The sequence below is a fragment of the Artibeus jamaicensis genome, unplaced genomic scaffold (genome assembly GCF_021234435.1).
Source record: "Artibeus jamaicensis isolate MK-2021 breed Jamaican fruit bat unplaced genomic scaffold, CSHL_Jam_final contig_465, whole genome shotgun sequence".
Lineage (NCBI taxonomy): Eukaryota > Metazoa > Chordata > Mammalia > Chiroptera > Phyllostomidae > Artibeus > Artibeus jamaicensis.
Genome location: NW_026521843.1, coordinates 17,190,207 through 17,212,091, shown reverse-complemented (window position 1 = coordinate 17,212,091; position 21,885 = coordinate 17,190,207). Strand labels below are relative to the sequence as shown.

The 21,885-nt window shown below is 43.2% G+C and overlaps 1 protein-coding gene across 3 annotated transcripts in view; it reads right to left on the bottom strand.

Moving 5' to 3' along the window:
- LCLAT1 (lysocardiolipin acyltransferase 1) overlaps positions 1-21,677 on the bottom strand; it is a 156,422-nt gene extending 134,745 nt beyond the window's left edge. For 2 of the 3 annotated variants that reach the window (XM_037146602.2, XM_037146601.2), the window contains exon 1: positions 21,525-21,677. Coding sequence is in view for 1 of the 3 variants with exons in the window: in XM_053667194.1 (XP_053523169.1) it covers positions 4,656-4,696 (41 nt within the window). In the remaining 2 variants the exon portion in view is untranslated. Of the gene's footprint in view, positions 1-4,655; positions 4,905-21,524 lie in introns of those variants that run through there. The other variant, XM_053667194.1, reaches the window with a different exon arrangement.
- Between the last annotated feature and the right edge of the window lie 208 nt (positions 21,678-21,885).

The following is a 21,885-nucleotide window of genomic DNA, read 5'->3' as shown; positions in this document are numbered from 1 at the left end:
CATTAAAAAAATAATTCTTGATCTGTTCACAATACCACCTTTCAACGCAGGCCCGACAATCTCCGCCATTCCTTTGTACTCACAGGCTCCCTGCCTAGAACGGTCCCCTCCCCAGCCACGACAGTTATCGCTACCCTACCACTTCCTCAAGACCTACCTCAAAATATACCTGCTCTGTGAAGCTGTTCTTCTTCTGAACTTCAGACACATTCTGATTTCTGTACAGCTCACTAGGTTAGCACGTGCTATTTTTATGCTGACGTTCTTTTAATCTATTCTGACTTTCCAATTACAGTTTACAATGAACTGGAAGATATACCTTCCATCTCCAATGCAGCTGACTGGAGATACACATTGAATCGTTCATCCAAGAAGCACAATAGATATTTTTCTTCTATACAAAAGCCTGGAATAGTATTATTGGTTTGGACTTGATGGACTATGGTGAGCCTTGAATGGCTGCCTAAGAAGTATGGGTGTTATCCTGCAGGGATGGAGAACTGAGAGTCCTTGAGTTCAAAAATGATGCGAGGAAAAACAAAGTGTTTCAGAAAATGCAGTCCTTGGGCCCCAGCTGCTAGTGGGAGGTGGGGGAACGTGCGGCAGGAAGGCAGTGGGCTCAGCACACGGGGCTAAGTAAGGGCTTTAAAGTCAGGAAGCACTGGGTTCTCCAACCCTTCTAGCTCTGTGACTGAGTAAGTTATCTGTCTTCTAAAAAGCTTCATTTTCTTTATCTTATAACAAGGATGATAAAAATAGAACCTACCTATCTAGCTGTGCTGAGTACTACATTAAAGAAAACCTCAATTCCTGACAAAGGGTAAGCATAGTGCATTCTGACACCAATTCTCTGACACCAACTGGGTGTCCTACAATTCAGTTCTGACAGTCACTACGTGCATTAGCATCAGATCTCACAAATTAAAGCACAATGTACCAAACAAGTCTGCCCTTGCTTCAGACCTCCACAAGCTATCAGAATTTCTACCCAACTTAGCTACAAATTCAGCATTCCAGCAACCCTCCTTCAAGTATGATAATGTGCTAGAATGACTCACATGACTCACTGAACATGCTATACATCAATGATAGTTTTATTACGAAGGACACAACTCAAGAACAGCCAAGTGGAAGGTGTGTGGAGCCAGGTCTAGGAGGAGAAGACGAGGGGACTCTGAGCTTCCATGCCCTCTCCAAGAAATTCAGGTGTCACCCTCCCAGCAGACCCGTAAGTTGACCAACCTGAAACTCCGCTGTCCTAGAGCTTACATAGGGCTTTTATTACAGAGGCGCGATTAATTAAATCACGTGAGCGAACTCAGTCTCCAGTCCTTCTCCCTGCCCAGAGATAAGGGGGCAGTCAAATTCCGACCCTCTCTTTCTGGTGTGCCTAGCCCCCAGCCTGGAACTCCCGTGGAGCCCACCCTGAGTCACTCTAGTAGTGTAAACTCAGGTATGGTTTAAAAGGGCTCGCTCTGAATAACAAAGGACACTCCTCCCACCCAGGAAAGTCCAAGGGTTTTTGAAGCTGTGTATCTGGAGACAGGGTCAATGACCAGATACAATTTTTATTATATCACATACACAATAAATGAAAGCTGTCATTTTAGAAAACGAGGAGTGAGCTATTAAAGTAACGCAAGCATAAAGACGAGGAGAGAAAATCATCAAAAGCATCACAAAAGAAGAAGCAGTGGAAAAAGAAGGAAGAGTGGTCATATTGAGTATGAAGGTTCAAGTCCAAATAATTAAATAGGTGGAAACAGACACATCCAAGCAGAAAAAAAAAATGGGACTGAGGATGAACTTGGTGCGAGCCCAGCTAGACAAGAGGCAAAGACCGGGGATTGTGAAGAGACACTGGACAGAACATAAATCTAGAGGTGGGAGAGGTCATGGCCAGAATCAGGTGTCAGGGTTACCCACACAGTTAAGACACCCGAGGCCCCCATGAAAGCCCTCACTGCTCAAAGGGTACAAGCTAACGGTGTCACATAGTTAAGTAAGAACAAGGTACTGTATACAGCATCAAATGTAAGAGCTGAACTCTAGAACACATTCCCTTTAATATTTGGGAATCTAAACTAAACCTTATTTTTAACGTCAATGTTCAAAAAGAATCACATGACCAAATGCCAAACAGAAATGCCAGATTTTGTTCTTTGACAGAAACGTATCATTTTCTTTATCAATAGGAAACTTACAATGCATCTCTGTAATATCTCTTTAACTTGTTTATTTTTCAAAGACAAGTTTATGAAACAACCATAGAACATTTTAACAACACAACAACATAAACAGAACTGTGTATGATCAATTCACGGAAGCTTCCTGCTCAGTTTATGAAACAGGATAAACACCTGAGGCATAGAAACCATCACAAGGACTTACTCAAAGCTTTCAGGAAGTATATTCAATAACTAGAAACTGCCTTGTTAATTGTCCATGGTTCAGAAGCATCACAATTTGGTTTTCCCCTCAAGGCACACATCGTCTCATCCTTTTGTTGCTAGATTCCCAGAAAGCCAGTCCCAACTCTTCTTTTAGCCAGTGAAGGTGACAAATGGGAGAAGAAAGGGAAAGCAGAGTATGGGGGACAGCATACTGGGCTGGTCAGATGGTTCACAGTGTAAAAGGCTGTAACGGACCCACGGAACTGACTGAGACATTCAAGTACTGTCGGGATTAATTAACAGGCTTATTCACTCAGGAAGCCAGGAGGATGCTAAGGGTCAAATGCTTGGGACCCGAAGGCCGGAAGAGTGCAGTGAGAGCCCTATGTATGCCATCCATCCATCAGCCTCCCCATTCCTGTCTCCCTCCCCTTCCCCATCGCTCCAGGGGGAGCAGGAGCCAGGTCCCTGGAGCAGCAGCTCTGCCCCCCCCCCCCCCCCCGCAATACCCCTAGCCAGAACAGGACAGTGAAGGCAAAACCTGAGCCCACAGGCCACTCTCCAGAAGAAAGAGAGTAAGGGGCGGGACCCCTCCCACACTCCACAACACCTGGAGCATTCAAGTTCCAAAAATGGCTTACAGGAGCTCAAAGGCTTTCCCTGAAGAAAGCAGGCATGATTCTAATTTACTCGGATTCTAAAGCCAAATTACAAGAACCATCTTATTTTCCCTAAGACTTTAAAGTATGTCTGTATTCGGCAAACTGCTGCTTTTGTTTATAGTAGTACTTACTTTTGTTTTATCAGTTATAACCATAGATTATCTACCTATGTATAAACCCCTTGTGTTTACAAAGTAGACATTTTCCACTGGGGCTTATTTTCGTTATCCTATACTGATAGCAGCTGAGGGCACCCCGGATTGGACTATCCCCCAACTTGCTCCAATTAATACACACCCCTCAGAAGGCCAGGGTCTGCCCAGATCACTGCTAATTCCCCAGAAACTTAAATTCTCTCAGCCTCTGAGGATTCCCTCTTCTAACTCAACCAATTCACCAATTCTACCATGCTCTCTGTCTGTAATGGGGTGCACAGTGGGGGGGTCCCCACAGTGGGGGGTCTGAAACTATCAGACCCCAGAACCCGTGACTGGGGGAAGTGGATGACAAAGCAATTAAGATACTTTGCATAACAATGGCAAGTTAATAGCCATGCCTTTCCTGAAGGAAGAGGACTGCCACCCAGGGCTAAAGGTGTACGTGACTTGAAGAGAGTACACTGACTGGTGGCCTAGACGGGGAAGCAGATGCCCACCCTGAATGTCCGAGAGTCACTGGGAACTTCTGCCCCAATTAAAAATGGCAGCCAAAAGAAAGCAAAAGATACAAGTGAACTGGCAAAAATGGCAGACACTAACACACCATTCGAGAGGATGGGGTCACATAGGAAGTTCCCAGCCAAGCTTTTAAAGGAGGACAGACTGAAAGAGAAGGGGGTCTGCCAGGAGGTCTGGAGTGAGGAAGAGGAGGCCCTCGGGGAAGCCTGCCTGGAGAAGCCAGGGGCAGAGCTGGCAGAGCTGCATGGCGACCCGCCAAGCCAAGCAGGGATCGGTGAGGGATGTCGGACGCTGAACTGGGACCGGGAATGCTGAGCTGCAGACTTCTGCTTTCCTGAAAGACGTACCTCTGACATACATTCTAGACCTGGCCTGGTTTTGCAAAGAGAGGCAGGATTATGTGCTTTGGGGTGTTTTAAAGGGAGTGGGGCTTGATGACAGAAATCTGCCATTATTCCAAACCTGTATAACCTTTAAATAAATGATCCCTTTTGTTTTTCACCAAACTCTTGCATTAGAGGTCACGCTTCTTGGTGACAGGCGATAGAACCCCACAGCTGTTCCAGAACAGCACTGGTGAGGTTCTGTAACATGTCCACTCTCAACCTCAAGCCCCCCCAAAACACCCTTAAGTAAAGACATTTGTAAATACTTGGGGTGAGAGAGAACAATCAATTTAAATAAGATCCTTGAGCCATTTTTCCTGCCCTTCTCCCTTCTTCAATCACCCCACATCCCTACTCACCTAAAAATTGTCCTGGAAACTCCCACTGCTTACCCCTAGGTTAAGCAAAAACCAGCCCTTTCCAGGTCATACTCCCTGGTGAGCATGCCCACAACTACCAAGGTGCTCAGCTCTGAAGCCTTGCATCTAACAGGACCCACTCTCCAAAATGTTTAAGGCAAAAAGACAATTCTGTTACCCTGTGGAGTCGCACGTCCAGCCCTGATGCTTCTTCCTCATACAAAGGCAGGCAGGGCAGGGTCTTCTCCATCGATCACCATGCGTGGAGCTGAACGGGCAGGCTGCTGTTCTCACTAACCGCTCGGCAGATCTAACTGCATTTCCCTTTCTCAGAACGGCAAGGTCACTTGCAGGTTAAAAATGTTCTCCCCTCCAAAGGCAACTATCCAGTTACCTCCATCGCTTCTTTCTGGTTATTGCCAGGGAAACTTTGCATCCTATCAACCAAGTAAAAAGTTTCTTTTTTTTCTCTCACAGATTAAGATATTAAGTCTCAGAAAGATAAAATGAGTTGCTCACAACAACAACTACAACAGACAGAGTTCTTACCAAGTATGCGGTACAGTGAGGAGCGCGCTGTGTGCGATGTCCTTTCTGGCCCCCACCACAACCGCAGCGGAGGCGCAGCACTGCGACCCCTTCCCACCGCGGGCAGCCAGACTCCGGTTAAAAAAAAAGATTCCCTGCTCCAAATCAAGTGCTGCACTGGGATTCAAGCCCATCAAGCTAAGTTCAAGTTCTTAAAGGGTAATTTAAACAAAAAGACAACACTGAGTCTACCATACAAATATAAAATGAACACCTACCTATGAACTCACTAATTAATTATAAAACGAACAAGATGTTCCATCACATTCAAAAGTTAAAGGGCACAAACATAGAAGCGACGGGGAATGACGACACCGGTTTGCTTCGCAGATCCAAAACGAGCTTCTTCCACAAAGGAGGAAAAGGAATCAACTGTACCTGCAACCAACAAAATTCATTTACGTGCCTAAGGACAGGAATTGTTTGCAATGCTGTCAGTTATTCACAATTGATATAGTTGTAACAGAAAACTTAGAAATAGTAAAAGCTGCAGACTAATGATTAGATCTTCAGGAAAAGCACTCCGGACACCACCCAGTAATCCTTTTGCACACTTCACAGATTTTCACATATTCCCCTTATATTGCTCTTCGTCACTATGAACAACACCTTTTTCTTCGTTTAGAAAAGAATCCAAGGCTTCAAGATCTCTGACAATCACTAGAAAAATAGTTAGTCTCGTACGTAAAACTAATCTTTCACTAAGATAAATTTTTCTCTTATCACATACTAAGCCAGAAATTTAAGCTTACTATGAATTTATAAATAAATGCAGATATGAATTAATTCATTGGATAGTGAAATTTCCGAAGAGTCTTAAAACAAATAAGCATTTGGTTTTACAGTATAACAACAGAATTACTCTCTGGAGAAATAAAGACATAGTTAAATGGTCACTTACAAGTAACAGACCCCAAAATTAACTTCATTAGTGTCTTAATGGCCAATTTATGCATCTTAATTTCCAGTTTTCTTCCATAAGAACGTGTAAAGAACTAGTGAAGGAAAACCGCATTTAAAGTGACCAAAAGTGGGAGCTCTCACGCCCTACTCTACAGTAAAGAACAGGAAGACCTCTTCGTAACAGCCCTCCCAAGTTCCCCCCCCCGCCCCCACCCCCAGAAAGGATTTCCTCCACTTTAGCACCCCTGCAAGTGGCCCACCATAACTGCATATTCCAGATGGTAACTCTCCGTTGTTCCCAAATAAACCCATTTTGCTGAAGAAACATATGGCTGTCTGTTTAAGGTTCACAGAGAGTAACCCCAGTCTAATTTACACCTCCAGTAAAATCAAGTAAATGTACTTTCCCCCACGGCTCTGCCTCAGTGCAACCCGCGACCTTGAACATTACACACAAAAAACAAACAAATGACTCTGAAGCTGGAGAGAAGGCAAACTGGCTAGGGGTCTTGGGAACCACACAATGACACAATGGTGAGTTCCCTGGCTTTTCCTTGGGCATCAAATACCACATGGACACAGAGCTCAAGAAGCCAGTCATGCAGAAATGCCAAAAGGGGGTGATTTAAAAAAGTCCCTGCTCTGTCAAAGAACCAAGAAAAGAGGGGAATAGCGAAACAGAAAACATTTATATAATAACCACTGCACTTCTGAGAAATACACACACACACACACACACACACACACAGAGCAAGAATTGTGGTCCGCCCCTACTGTGACAGCAAAGGCCAAGTAGGGGTGCTAAACTTTCATTCTCACCAGGCTGTAAAGCCTGGTGCCCTCATTGTGCCCCACATGACCCACCGGAACCCCCCATCCCTGCAGGGGCAATATCAAAGGCCAGACCTTCCCTGCCAGGTGGTAGGTAGTAAGACCCACTTCCCCTGCCACCAAGTGTCTATGGAGACCACCTGGAGAGCCTGGACCTCATGCCTAGTAATGCGTGTAAAGTACTGAGGTGCCCCCCTCTAAGCCTCATGGGGATGGCATGAGACAAGGCCGAGCAGAGTACGGACTTTCACGACCTCCCGAGGTTAGGAAGGCCAGCAGAGGCCACGTGGAGGGCAGTAAGACAGCAAGGCGGCACCGGGGGAGGGCTAGAAAGAAGTTGAAACTCCCACCCCTGCCTAGCAGCACTTCCTGTGTCAACGGACCAATTCCTTGAAAACTCACAACTTACTCAAAATGAAAATAGATCATCTGAATAGCCCTGTAACAATTAAGGAAATTGAACTTGTAATTAAAAACTTCCTAGAAAAGATATCGCCTGGCCCACACTGTTTCATTAGAGAATTCTACCGTTTAAAGATTAATGCTATGTCTTCCAGAAAACACAGTAATACAGAAACTCCATTCACTTTATGAAGCTCACATTACCCTGGCAAAACCTAGAAAAAGAGGGTCCCAAAAATGAAACTACAGACCAATACACGGATAGAGACATCAAACTCCTTAACATAACAGCCAACGTAACTCAGCGTATACCAAAAGCTGAAGTTAATCCAGGGATGCAAGTTTATCTCAATGTTCATGAATCCATTACTATAATCCACAATATTAACAAACTGAAAAAATATTTATATGCGCATTATGCATCTATACAGAAAAACTATCTGGTAAAATTTAGTGTCTGTTCCTGAGAAAAAAATCTGAGGAAAAAAAGAAAAATGGGAATAAAGGGGAACTTCCTCCATCAGATAAAGAGTATCTACAAAATCGCCCAGAGTGAACGTTACCGCGCTCAGTGACACGAGACGAAACGTGTGACGCACGACCTGTCATCAGGCGCAGACAAGGGTGCCCACTCCCACCATTCGTGCCTTACTCAGCAGAGTACTGGAAGTTCTAGCAGTGCAAAAAGGCGAGTAAAGGAAACAAAAGCCCTGTAAAAAGAAATAAAACTGTTCCTATTTGCAGATGGCATACTATTTATATACAAAATCCCAAGAATTTTACCCCCACAATCCCCTAGAACTAGTGAGTTCAGCAAAGTTGCAGACACAAGATAACATTTTAAAAAAAGAAAGCACCTCCACATGAAGTGAAAAGACATCTTACAGAATAGGAGAAAGCTTCTGCAAATCATATATATGATAAGGCATTTGTATCTACAATATATAAAGAACTTCTACAACTAAGTAATAAGATGTACAAATGGCCAACAGATGTATGAAAAGATGCTCCAATTCACTGGCTATTAGAGAAATGCAAACCAAACTACAGTGAGATTCCACCTCACGCCTGTTAGAATGGCCATCATCAACAAGACAGGCAATAAGTATGGGAGAGGTTGTGGAGAAAAAGGAACCCTCATTCACGGCTGGTGGGAATGCAAAATACTACAACCACTAGGAAAAAGAGTATAGAGGCGCCTCAAAAAATTAAGAGTGACCATATGACCCAGCAACACCTCCCCTGGATATCTACCCAAAAACTTTGAAAACACTTATTCACAAAAATATATGCACCCCCATGTTCACTGCAGCATTATCCACAGCGCCAGAGACACACGAAAACAACCAAAGCGCCCTTCAGTAGTGGATAATGAAGAGGTGGTGCATATACACGAGGGAATACTACTCAGCCATAAGATTAAATAATGCCATGTGCAACAACGCGGATGGAACTTGAGAATATCATGCTAAGAGAAATGAGTCAGACAGGAAAAGTTAAGAACCATATTGTAGTGGCCTGCCCAGGAGGGGAGCTAGCTGGTGAGTCAACAGGATCAGGGAGAGCAAGTAACTAAGTAACTGAGGAGTAAGAACAAAGAAATTCCTATTAACTCCTATCAGCAGCTCCGCTTTCTTGCTTCTGTAAGCTGCTTCCTGCTTTCTCACCAGAAGTAAGGGTCCGAGTGACAGACTGCCCCCCTCACCCTATATAAGCCATTACTCCCCACTGATTGGGGCCCAGAATTTGGAGACTTACTCCTCTGGGTCTGCGCTTGAAAATAAACTTCCACTCCGTACACCCAAAAGCGGCTGAGTTGTTTTCTGTAACAATATGACTTCAATCACTGATGGGATATAAAACTAAAAGCAACACATGAACAAAAAGAAGAACAAACACTCATAAACACAGAGAGCAGTACGGTGGTTATCCGAGGGAAGTGGGGTGAAGGTCGTAAAGGGGTCAAAGACACAGTGATGGAGGATTTGATGTTGGGTGGTAGGCATACAATGCACAACTTACAGATGATATACCTTAGAACTGTACACTTGAAACCTATGTAATCTTATTAGCCACTGTCACTCCAACAAATTGAATACATAAAACAAGGAAAAAAAAGGCAAATAACCCAGTTAAAAGATGGGCAAGGGATCTGAATAGAATTCTCCAAAGAAAATAAACAAACGCCTAATAAGCACAGAAAAAGATGCTTAACATTATTTGCCATCAGAGAAATACAAATCAAACACCAGAGTGAAATACAATCTCACACCCAACAGGACGTTATGATATTGGGCTGGCCAAGGAGCCAGCTTAGTTTCTGCAGTGCCATGGCTTCAGCAGTGCTTACCTGTCTTTAACTTCATTGGAAACAATTTTGTTAGACTGTATTGTAACAGCTGTCATATCAGTGTTCATTCTTAAAAAACATCGAAATTGGTGAATATTTGTGCAGCCATTTTAATACTGAAGATGGAAGAAAATAAGCAACATTTTTTGGCATATTATGCTTTATTATTTCAAGAAAGGTAAGAACACAACTGAGATGCAAAAGAAGATTTGTACAGTGTTTGAAGAAGGTGCTGTGACTGATTAAATGTGTCCAAAGTGGTTTGCCAAGTTTCTTTGTACTATTGACGTTTTAGTCAAATAACTCTTTGCTGTGGGGCTGTCCTATGCATTGGGAGATGTTTAGCAGCACCCCTGACCTCTACCCACTAGAAGCCACTAGCGGGAGATAACTGACATACTCAAAATACCCAAATCAATCAAGTAATTGGTAAAAATAAAATATGTGTCTTTTATTTTATAGAAAAAATGAAACGGACTTTTTGGTCAGCCCAATATAACTTCTCTAGGATGGCATAACCAAAAAGACAGATAATAGCCCTGGCTGGTGTAGCTCAGTGGATTGAGCGCAGGCCGGCGAACCACACAATCGCGGTTCACTTCCCAGTCAGGGCACATGCCTGGGTTGCAGGCCGGTTCCCTGCAGGCCAGTTCCAGGCAGGGGACACACGAAAGGCAACCATACATTGATGTTTCTCTCCCTCTCTCCTTCCCCCCCATCCCCTCTAAAGATAAATAAATAAAATCTAAATAAAATAAAATGCTGTAAACCTTAAAAAAAAAAAAGACAGATAATAAGTGTTGGTGAGGGTGTGGAAAAATGGGAACCCTCAATTCCTTGCTGAAACAACCTGGAAAGCAGTCTGGCAGTTCATCAAAGATTAGACGTATAGTTACCATATGACCCAGAAATTCAACTACTAGGTATGTATCAAAGAAAACTGAAAGCATACATTTACAAAAAACTTGTACATGAATGTTCATAGCAACATTATACATTAGAACCAAGAAATGGAAGCCACCCGAATGTCCATCAGTTGATGAGTAGATAAATAAAATGTGGCCTATCCTCCATAACTGGTGTGGCTCAGCTGGTTGGGTGTCATCCTGCAAAGCAGGTCACCAGTTCAATTCCCAGTCAGGGCACAGGCCTGGGTTGCAGGTTTGGCCCCCTATCATGGCGTGTACAAGAAGCAACCAATCAATGTTTCTCTCCATCTCTTTCTCACTCCCTTCCCCTCTCTTAAAATAAATCCATAAAAAAATAAAAATAATTTTTTAAAAAGTGTACTATTCACACAATGGAATGTTATATAACCATAAAAAGATATTAAGTACTGTTACATGCTACAACATGTAACCTTGGAAACATGCTAAGTGACAGAAGCCAAAAACTAAAGGCCACATATTATATGACTCCACTTATATGAAATGTCCAGAATAGGCAAATCTGTACACAGATTAGTACAGGAGTTGCTTGGGGCAAAGGAAGAGGGGGGAGAGAATGAGGTGTCACTGCTAATGGATACAAAACTTCTTTTTAAGTAGATAAAAATGTTCTAAAATTAATTGTGGTGATGCTTGTACAGCTCAATGAATATTTTAAAAATCACTGATATCCATGGCTGACTTCTTTGTAGAAATTCACAAGCTGATTCTAAAATTCATAAGGACTTGCAAGGGACCCAAAACAGACAACATAATCTTAAAAAAGATCAAAGTAGGAAGGCTCATACTTCCTGTCTTCACAGCTTACCACCCAGCCACCGTACTTAAGGCAACAGGGTGCTTACCATAAGGACAGACTTAGAGCCCAGTGGAGTAGAACTGAAATTTCAGAAATAAATCTGTGCGCCTACACCAGTGACTTTCATTCAGCCTTTTTCACCTCATGGCACATCTACTAAAATTCTGTGGCAGCCCAAAGAATGTATTGTTTGGAGATCTGACAAGAAAACATGCATAATTGTGATTTATTCAGACAATCTAAGGGAAAAGAGGTCAGTGCCCCTGACTAAATAGTCAGGTACTGCATATGCTAAAGATTCTTGCAGCACACCAGGTGAAAATCGCTGGCCTACACAACCACCATTTGAGCCAGCAACTGCAATCCTCGGCATTTATCCCAGGGAAATGTTTACATAAAAACCTGTTCATGAATGTTCACAGCAGCTTTATTCATTATAGCCAAAAACTAGACATAACCCAAGATGTCCTTCAGTGGGTAACTCCATACCAAAGAATAGGGAAGAAAGTAAAGAACAGAAGAGAGAAACAAACTATCGATAGATGCAACAACTTGGATGACTCTCTGGGGAATTTTGTGATAAATGAAAAAGACAATCCCAGAGGTTACACACTGTATAATTCCATTTCTATAACATTTTTGCAGTGACAGAATTATAGAAATGGAGGACATATTGCTCACTGTCAGGGGTCAGGGAAAGGAGTGTGTGGCTGTCAAAGGGCCACAGAAGAAATCCTTATGGTGAGACTGGTACGTATCTTGGCAGTACCAAGTCAATATTCTGCTTATAATACTGTATTGTAGTTTTGCAAAACGTTACCATTGGGAAAACTGGGTAAAAGGTACATGGGATCTCTCATTTATTAGAGCAGCATGTGACTCTACAATTATCTCAACATACAGCAATTTTTTAAAACAGGAATCCCTAAACCCTGCTGTATAACAAATCTACGTAAACAAAGAGTATTACTGGGTTGGCCAAAAGATCCCTATGGTTTTTTCCATAAACAAAAGACACATTTTTTCATTTTCGCCAATAACTTTATTGATGTGGATATTCTGAGCATGTCGTCTACGTCCTGTGTGGTATAATGGTGATTGTTCTCAGTTAATGTCTCGACTTGATCATCATCAACTGCGACCGTCCTACCCAACTGCGGAGCACCGTCCATTGAAAAATCTTTAGCTTGAAACTTCACAAACCACTTCTGACCCATTCAATCAGTCACAGCACCTTCACCACACACTACACAAATTTTTTTGGAGTTTCAGTTGCATCTTTACCTTTCTTAAAATAATAAAGCATTATATCCAAAAATATTGCTTATTTTCTTCTACCTTTAATATTAAAATGACCACACAAAAATTTACCACTTTAGATAAGTTTTTCTTATCTAAAGAAAAGATATAACATGCTGATATAGCACGCTGATATAACAGCTGTCACTATGTACAATCTAACATAATTGTTTCCAATGAAGTTAAAGACAATTAAGCACTACTAGAGCCATCTTACGGAAAAGACAAAATGAACTTTTTGGCCAACCCAGTACATTTTTCCAAAAGGAGGTAACTAGTAGGAAAACACCAAGGGAGAGAACAAGAGATTGATTCTAAGCTCATAATTTTAAATAATTAATCTAATCTCTTCACCTGTAAAACACAGCTTAATAAATATCACAACTGAATAACGACCTTCTCAAAAGATACCTTGGAACCTGTAAATGTTTACCTCATGTATTTTGGGGAGGGGACAGGAGAGGGGCACCTTTGTATATATGATTAAATTAAGTGTTTCTGTAACAGGGTGCAGCCAAGAGGGGGGCACCCAAAGAAAGGGATTTGAAATGGGGTCCAGAACTCAAGGTGTCCAAGAAATGTTAGAAAGACATATAAGATGCCCTCACCCTGTACACACCCCCCCCCCATAGGTGTCAGTTACGGGAAGGGCCATAGAGAGCTGTTTTGTACAGCAAAGGCTTTGCAGATAATCTCTAGAATGGTCATTTAACATATCTATAACCTTTAACTGGTTTCATAGATATGTTAAATAGCTGTGGCCATGCTTTGAGCCAGGGAGAAGGGAATGACTTCCACCCAGGATGTAACTGGGAGGCAACACTCCCTCCCAGCACCTGCGTGAGAGCTTGGCGTTAATTGGCTCCACGCCATGGGGCCATACCTGCCCAGACTCACTATGGCAGCCCAGTAAAGCTGGGATATGTGGGAGTCCTGGCAGGTGTAGCCAATTGTGGAAGGAGCCGGAAATGGGGCTGCAAAGGAGGATTGGTGCGAGGATTTAAACGCAGATGCAGTAGCCATTGAAGAGAGAACCACGCACTTTTGGCCAGAATGGGGACTCCCGCAGCCATGTGAGAGAGAATCACCATGTAGCTTTAGCAAAGAGAGCCACGCAGTTTTGGCAGAGTGAGGACCTCCTCTTGGCCATGTGAAAAGAGAACCATGCACTTTCGGCCAGAGTGGGGACCCCTGCAGCCATGTAGAAGAAGGAGGAGTACCATGCAGCTTTGCCAGAGTGGCGACCCTACCCTCTCTGTAGCCATGTAAGAAGAGAAGAAGAACCATACTATTTTGGGCAGAGTGCAGACCCCTGCAGCTTTGGTAGAAGAGGCCCACGTGGTTTTGGGGTGCTCCCTTTGGTCGAGTGGCCTGGGAAGCAGGAGAGACTTTGCCTGGAAAAATGGGTGAAAGAACTCTTTGCCAATAGACCATGAGAAGGTGCCACATGACTTTGGAGTAATTAGAGATCCTGCCTGGATGGCGACACAGCTGACAGTGCCAGCATCCTGAAACACCGACAAGTGCTTCTTTTCCTGAGACATACGGTACCCCGAATTAGGGCAGGGGGGAAGGAAGCGCTGTGGGCGTCTGTGGTTATTCTAAAGGACTTTGATATATTAATGGGGACATTGGGTCACTACTTTTAAGTCTGTATAGCTTTAAATAAACCTTTCCTTTTCACGAATCTCTGGCATTGAGAAATGTCTTTCCTCTGGTGGCGGACAGACGAGCCCAGTAGGTGGTCAGGACAGTATTAGTACACTGTCCTTGGGAGGGGCCCTGTTGTTCTGTAACAGTTTTTGGCATCCCTGAGTGGGCCAAATATTGCCCCCCCTTGGACCTCTGTTCTGTAACATTTTGAGATGGGGGGGCTTAACCTGGATTATCAGTGTGGGCCCTAAATATAAATATATTGTAAATAAAATAAAGTAGATATTATAAATAAAATATAATAGATTGTATAATACTTAGATAATAGAATATATTATATTTATATAACCTATAAACGTTATAACTATAATATATAAACATTTAATATATGTTTAATATATGTTTATATGTTCCTCCTTTTAAGAAGGAGCCCAAGGGAAATTTGACCACAGACAAAAGACGACAATGTGACCACAGAGGTGGGAACTGGAGACTGCTGAGCTTTACCACAGACCAGGAATGCGGTAATCACCGGAGGCTGGGAGCGGCCAGGTTCTCCCCCACACCCTCTGAAGGTGGAACCGCCCTCCAACACTCTGATCTCGGCCCACTGATCTGGACTTTGGACCTCTGGCTGCAGAACTGTGAAAAAACTCATTTCTGGTGTATGAAGCCACCGAGATGGTGGTGATCTGTTACAGCAGCCACAAGAAACCAATACAAATTCTTACCCATCCCCTGAAGCGTTGCAGTAAACAGCTAACAAATAGGCATGGAAAAGGCCCCTGAGATGTCTTAAGTATAGTGCAAAAAGAGAAAGCCAGATACAGTATCAGAGTTCTCGATTCAAAATAAGAATATATAGCGCCCCTAAGACTGGAGGGTCAAAGCAATTTATATACAAGGAGAAATAAATATGACTTGGGGAACAATCATATCCAATGTAGAGTCGGTTCACCAAAGATTAGCATCACTTTGACAGCAGCTGTCGCAAAGATCCCGTCTTGATTAGCTCTGACTTCTAGTGTGTTTCTTCTCTGTTGGGACAAACACAGTCTACAGTGGGCTGGGTTCACTGCTCCCACAAATAAACTCCTCAGTGCTCTCTGGTCTACTCTAGATTATTTCAACCTGCTTCCACACTTCTCTCCCATTCTTACAGAGATCAAAGTAAACATAATTCTTCCTTTAATCAGCTGGTCCTAATGACCAGACCCACTAAATATACAACTTAAGTTCCAACCTGCAGTCATTCACACTAATGAGTATATTATTCTGTTAATTCACAAACTCTGGTTTGAATATATCATAAAATGTTAGTACATATATGTTCACAACAGAAAAATTAAAAACCCAGTAACATGTTTAATGAATTTCAGAATGCTATAATGGGACATGCAAGAGTATGAAAACAGTGCCGAAACAATCATGTTAACACATGGAAGCTGAAAAGGGCAAATGGACGTCTCATTTAAAACTCCATTATAGAGAGAATCACCCTAAGCAGCTCTAGGAAATTATATTCAGCATAGATATTCAGAAATTTCGGACATAACTTGTAATACAAGGCATACTCTTCAAATAATTAATCTCTTATACTTAAAGCCACATCAGTACAGTATATTTTACATCTAAAGTGAATTAAAACAGGCATTTTGGTACAAAGTCTGGAACTAGACTACCCAGGTTCAAATCCATGTAACTTAACTTCCCTGGGCCTCTGTTTCCTCACAGATTTGCCTCATTGGGGAAATTATGAAGTTGTTAAAGGAGTTAAAAACTTAAGGCACTTAGAACTGAATGTGGTATCTAGTGAGCTCTCAGTAAATTTTGGCTGCTATTATTATTATCTATTAAACTAGAGGCTCACTATTACCACATATGGACCTTATAATAGTTTCACAACTGCCATGCGTACCTTGTATCTTAGGAAACCTATTGTGACAGAATTTCATCTCTGTACTAAAGGCACTGCTTTGTTTACACCCCCTCTAGATGGTAAGCTCAAGAACAGGAGCCATGTCTTATGCAACTCTGCCGGAGATACCAAGTTCATGGTAAGTGTTCAAAATGTTTGCATTAAGTCAATGAACATTTATTTCCTTCAAGCCACTCCAATTTACCATAATTTTCCTTCCTAATACCAAACAGGCAAAACCTTTATTTAAAGGCTGTACAATGTAAAGAAAAAATAATTCTAAGAAAGTATTTGTATTACAAGAACAGGCCAGCAGAAATAAAGAGTAAGAGCCACAGACAAGGGTACCTTCCCCAGGATACCCAAACATTCCTGTGGGGGAAGAGTCACTGTCAGGGTTAAAACAACCCTTTCACCCCACCCTTGAGCCACACAGCAGTAAGAATGGGCGCCACCACGCACCCCTCATCACTCCTGTATTCCCATCTTTTATCCATCACTTGCTTTGTGACCCCACTGGATACCAGCTCACCAACATGCCATCTCCCTGCTTCACAAGTTCTCCCAAGAGGATCAACTACATATGTAATAAACAAAATTGGGGGTGATCCCCTATTTAAGACGGAAGACTCAGTGAAGCATAAAACTTCCCTTTACTGCCCCCAGAACAGTGATCTACTTCCTCTGAGGAGTGGACAATGAACGTTTTCGGAAACCTCAACTGGGAAGGACTGCGGGTCATCGTTGCACTGACGGCTGCTCCTGAGAGTCCGCTCCATCGCCTCCCCGTTCTCACAGCAGGATGCCCTACTGCCAGGTGTGGAGGATGAGGGAGGGAGGGAGGGAGGGAGATGCAGTGGGCACTTTCTGTCCAATCAGACTGAAGCCCGCAGAGGCCTTCTTCGAGCTTTACCTCCCTGCTACAGGAAACCCACCAATGGCTTTTCTTCGCTCTACTAGAACTAAAATCTTGCAGCCAAAGGAACTATCGCGAGTCCTCGTTATCCAAGAGCAGTCGGCATGGTAGGTGAAGAGGGAGTGATTTCTCTTAAACAGGGACCACATTTCATAATGATGAGAAAGAGATTTGATTAGTTCCCCCCCCAAAGAGCAAAATATTAATTTATTTTCATGATGTATCTTATATTTATCAAAGTTTAGCTTACACTTGCAACCATGCACTAACTCTTAGGATAAGAAACTAATCAACTGGTAGAATTTGGGACATAATTTTGTGAACTGTACACAAGTATAACATGATGAACTTGACTTCACATTTGCCTTTTGCAAGACAATTATATAAAAGTCATTTTTTACCCACAACAATTTAGTGGACTCTGCTTTTGTAAACAAAAATAAAACTTCTAAAATTAAAAAATAGAAATAGAATAAAAGTCATTTTTGAAAAAAAATAGATACATTTCATAATGTATTCCTCCGGAGCCTCTTGTACCACCTCTAAAAAACATTTTAGAGTACCTAGATCATCACCCTAGTTATCCTTACCAAAAGGTAACTGGTCTAACATTGCCAAATTCTCACAAGAGCCTCTTTATAACAGTCAAGTACATGAACCTCAGGTGTGAAACCTGAATTCCCACATGAACATACACCCCTTAACCACCCTCAGCTCAAGACACAGAACATTTCCAGCATCTCAGAAAGTTCCGTCATGCCTGTTCTTGGTCATTACTGCCACACACACCCCCCCACACACACACACAGGAGCCACTATTCTGTTTCTGAACTTCAGTGAAATGGAATCACACAGTGCTTATGTTCGGAGCGGTTCTCCTCCACCTTGCCCTGAATTCATGAAATCCTGCATCTCTGTGAGGTTTGCAATTGCACCTGGCAGTCGATTTGGAATGCATTTGTTTTATTCTGCTGGGTGCTAGACTACTCTAGTGTTACAAGTGTTTCGGTAGAGATCAGCTTTATAATTAGAAGTTTCATTTGTGATTAGTTCTATATTAGAATGACTTTTGTATACATGTACTAAAAACTTAATGTGGAAAAAACTCTAATACCCATTATTCTTGCATTTTACCCCAAACATGACAGATAATTCTTCCCACTCCTTTTGTGTGGCTTCCTTCCAATCTCCAATGGAGCCAACTTTACACTAGACACTGCTGACTTTTGATGATATAGTTCAGTTTTGTACAGTCTCAGAAATCAGAGGTCTAGAGGAAGTTATAAGTCTGGTTTTGTGACATACTATTTGACCCAACAACCTTAAAGAGTTTGTAATTCTCCCAAAACCCAGGAACAAAGACCTACCTGCTCTATCCTTTTTCCTAAATGAGTTAATATCATCAATCTCTAAACATATAGCTATCAAAAAACAAAACAAAAAACTCACTTCATTCCTCTTTACTGTCAACAGCTACCGGCTCCCCTCCCCCACCTCACTATTCTTCACATTCAATCTTCATTCAAAATATGTACTGTGGACTCTGAACACAGCCAATGCCCTGGTTCACCCCCTTATCATCTCTTGTCTGGAGTATGGAAACTGTCCTCCTTAACTGGTCTCCTCCCTACACTGTCTTTCACCCTGTCACCAAAGTCACCACTCCAGAACATGAGGTTGACCATGTTATTCATCCGATTAAAACCCTTCTATAGGTCCCACTGTCTATGGGATACAGTCACTCTCTTAGCTGAAAATTTACAACCTGGCCCAAACCCTTCCTGGATTCTTTCTCAGCAACTCCTGCAAAACTCTGGTTTGACCCCTGGACACACAAGCTCTCTCACTCGCCTTGACCCTGCATTGCTTCCTCCTTTGCTAGAAGCCCCTTCTCCCTTCATCCTACAGGCAGCTCCCTCACTGTCTCAGCCAGGGCCACCCAGTAAAGGCAACTATTCCTTTCGTGCATCCCCTGCTGGGAACTGGCCTGCAGGGAACCTGCCTGCAACCCAGGAATGTGCCCTGACTGGGAATCGAACCACGATTGTCTGGTTTGCAGGCCAGCGCTCAATCCACTGAGCTACACCAGCCAGGGCTAAGGCAACTATTTCTTTGTATGTGTTCCCCAGCCCTCCGCACCCACCGCAACTACATCACACTGCATTCATCATTTTCTTTGTTTGTCTCATTCACTGATTCATACACTTCTAGACGCAGGGCACCTCCCTAGACTCCTCAAGGACAAAGTCAGGATTTAATCTTTACATCCCAGGGACTTGGGAGGACAACTCCATTAAGGCTCAATGAAAAAAAAAAATGAATGTCCCAGCCTCTTTGATTTATGTCACCTTTTTTTCTGTAAGTAGAAACTAAAAAAAAATGGTGCAGATACATCAAAACAATAAACCTAACGTCTCTTTTAAAAGTCACCCAGCAAATTGAAGAGTTTAATAAAAACTAAAATCTCTCCTAATTATTGATTTGTGCTTCCTGTTAGAAATCAGTCACAGCTCTGTTTTAAAATACCTTTTAAAATAATGGACATCAAAGTTAGAATGAATAATGCCACTTAACTAAAGTAACTGTAGTCATCACCATATAAATCCCTATTGGATACCAATAGAATGAATCATAGTTATTTACACAACTAAAAGATGACAAACAAAATTGCTTCACTGAAAAACTTGTTCATATATATAACCCTTCAACAAATAACACTTCTGCATGGTGGTTAGGAACATCAACTGGAATCACAATGCTAATTGTGTGACTTCGGGCCAATAACCTAAATTTCAGTGTGCCTCGGTTTCCTCATCTGTAAAACAAGGACAATAAAAGCGCCACTTCACAAAGTTTCTGGATGACTGAGTTAGCACACAAGGCCCTCATGACAGTGCCTAGATGAGCAGTGATAAATGCCAACTGTTAACATAGGGTCTCAGATACTGCTCTTTTCTCACAGCAGTATAATGAGATTGGACAAACATGCTATGCCCGTGTCAGAGATAAGGTACTAACAGAGAGGTTGCTGGACTTCCCTAAGCTATTTCAAGTGGCAGAGCTGGAACTGGAAACCATACCTAAGCCCAGGCCAAAATGAGCAAACCTCCGCCAATCCAGTTTGCAAGAAAGGTCCTTTTTGGTTTTCCATACTGTTTCCTTTAGTTTGTCAGCAGCAGCCACCCTTAAAACCCAGAGAGAACAGATAGACTACCCCACTCGCTCAAGTTCAAAGGTAGGAGCAGCCTCTAACACAGAGCAGGCACTCCAAAGACAACAGACAGCTCCTGATGACTGAAACACAAAGCACCACTGTGCTTTCTCAATAACAGAACAAGGCACTCCACTGAAGCAAGCCTGCTACCAAAAGTCCCTTAATATTATGCTTATCTGTCCCATCAAAGTACAATGTGGCCATACAAACTTAAAAAAGAAGAAAATAGTTTTTAATGAATAATCTTCTTTTACCCTCAAAATTATAAGTTTTGCAAAAAGGACTTTCATCAAGACAAGTTTTCAAGTTTTTTGAAAACCCAAAATGTCTTTGCACAAATAAGTGGCTGACATGTGAAGACAGTATTTCTTCTCCATAAAACCTTTACCAGTACTTACTTGCAATACTTTCCTGGGCTTAATCTGAATTCTAAACCTTAGTCTTAATTACAGCCACGTGCACATGTAATATAGTTAATGAGCTTAGAAGGCAGATGCAATGTCCCTGATGAACCCACCTGAATTAGGTTAAGTACAGAGACGCAAACACCATGAAAACGAAACCTCTCTTCATCTTTCTTCAAATGGGCAAGCAGAAGTTAGGATAGACCTTACTTCTATCAAGGGACTTGCCTTGAGCCCCTGGGAAAGGTCTACCTTTTCTGTTATGGTACTGTCACTCTGGCACCTACAGGTAGGTATCTGGTACCTGTAGAATACACAGATAAGGCAGCTCCACGCCCTGTCTGGACAACTCGCGTCCAGGACTCACACCCGGTGGTCTCTGGGGATGTCTTGCACACGTGATTTAAAAAATGCAGAGCTCAGACTGTGTTCGGGCGGTGCGACTCCCAGACCCACCCAGATCTGGCGCAGGAAGGTGCTGATGCTCGTTTGTAAACAGAGACGGGACACCAGGTCCTCCACATCCCACAGCCACCTTGCCCTCGCGACCACGCATGCACGCCCCGACCCTGGACGCCTCAGCCTGCCTCTGGGAGTCGCTTCCCCGCTCCTCCTCTTAACTGAGCCAGCGACTCTGCCTGCTGCGTCGTCGTGATCCCAATTCCCGGTCAAGCGCCCGGTACCCGGACAGCAGCCTGAGAGGCCCGCAGCTCAGGGGGAAGAGCCTGTAGTGCCGCTCCCCCTCCAACTCGGGGATCCCTTGGCCGCTGCCGCCATTTTCCCCACGCACCGTAACCCCCACCTGACCATTCCAGTCTCCCACCTGTGACCAGCAGGGGAAAACGTGCGACACCGTGGAGGCGCGTGCACAAGCCAGGGGAATCTGTCGGGGTCACAACCTCTGTGCAGAACCCGCCGCTAATTCATCCCGAAGCGGGAGGCAACCAGGCCGTCGCCGTAGTAATGCGTCCGGACAGGCTTCACACTGATTGGCTGCGAGCTTCGTGACGCGTTGGCGTCTCCGGCAGCTCGGGAAGCCCAGGTCCTGGGGTGCCCCACCCTTGCCCCCCTGCCCCCAGCACCCTCGGTGAGTTGTAGAGGGCTTCCTTAAAGGGTCCACACTCATTTTCTCACCTGGCTTCCGGGCCAGGTGGGGCGGAGTGAGCGAGGCTTGTAGGGGCGAG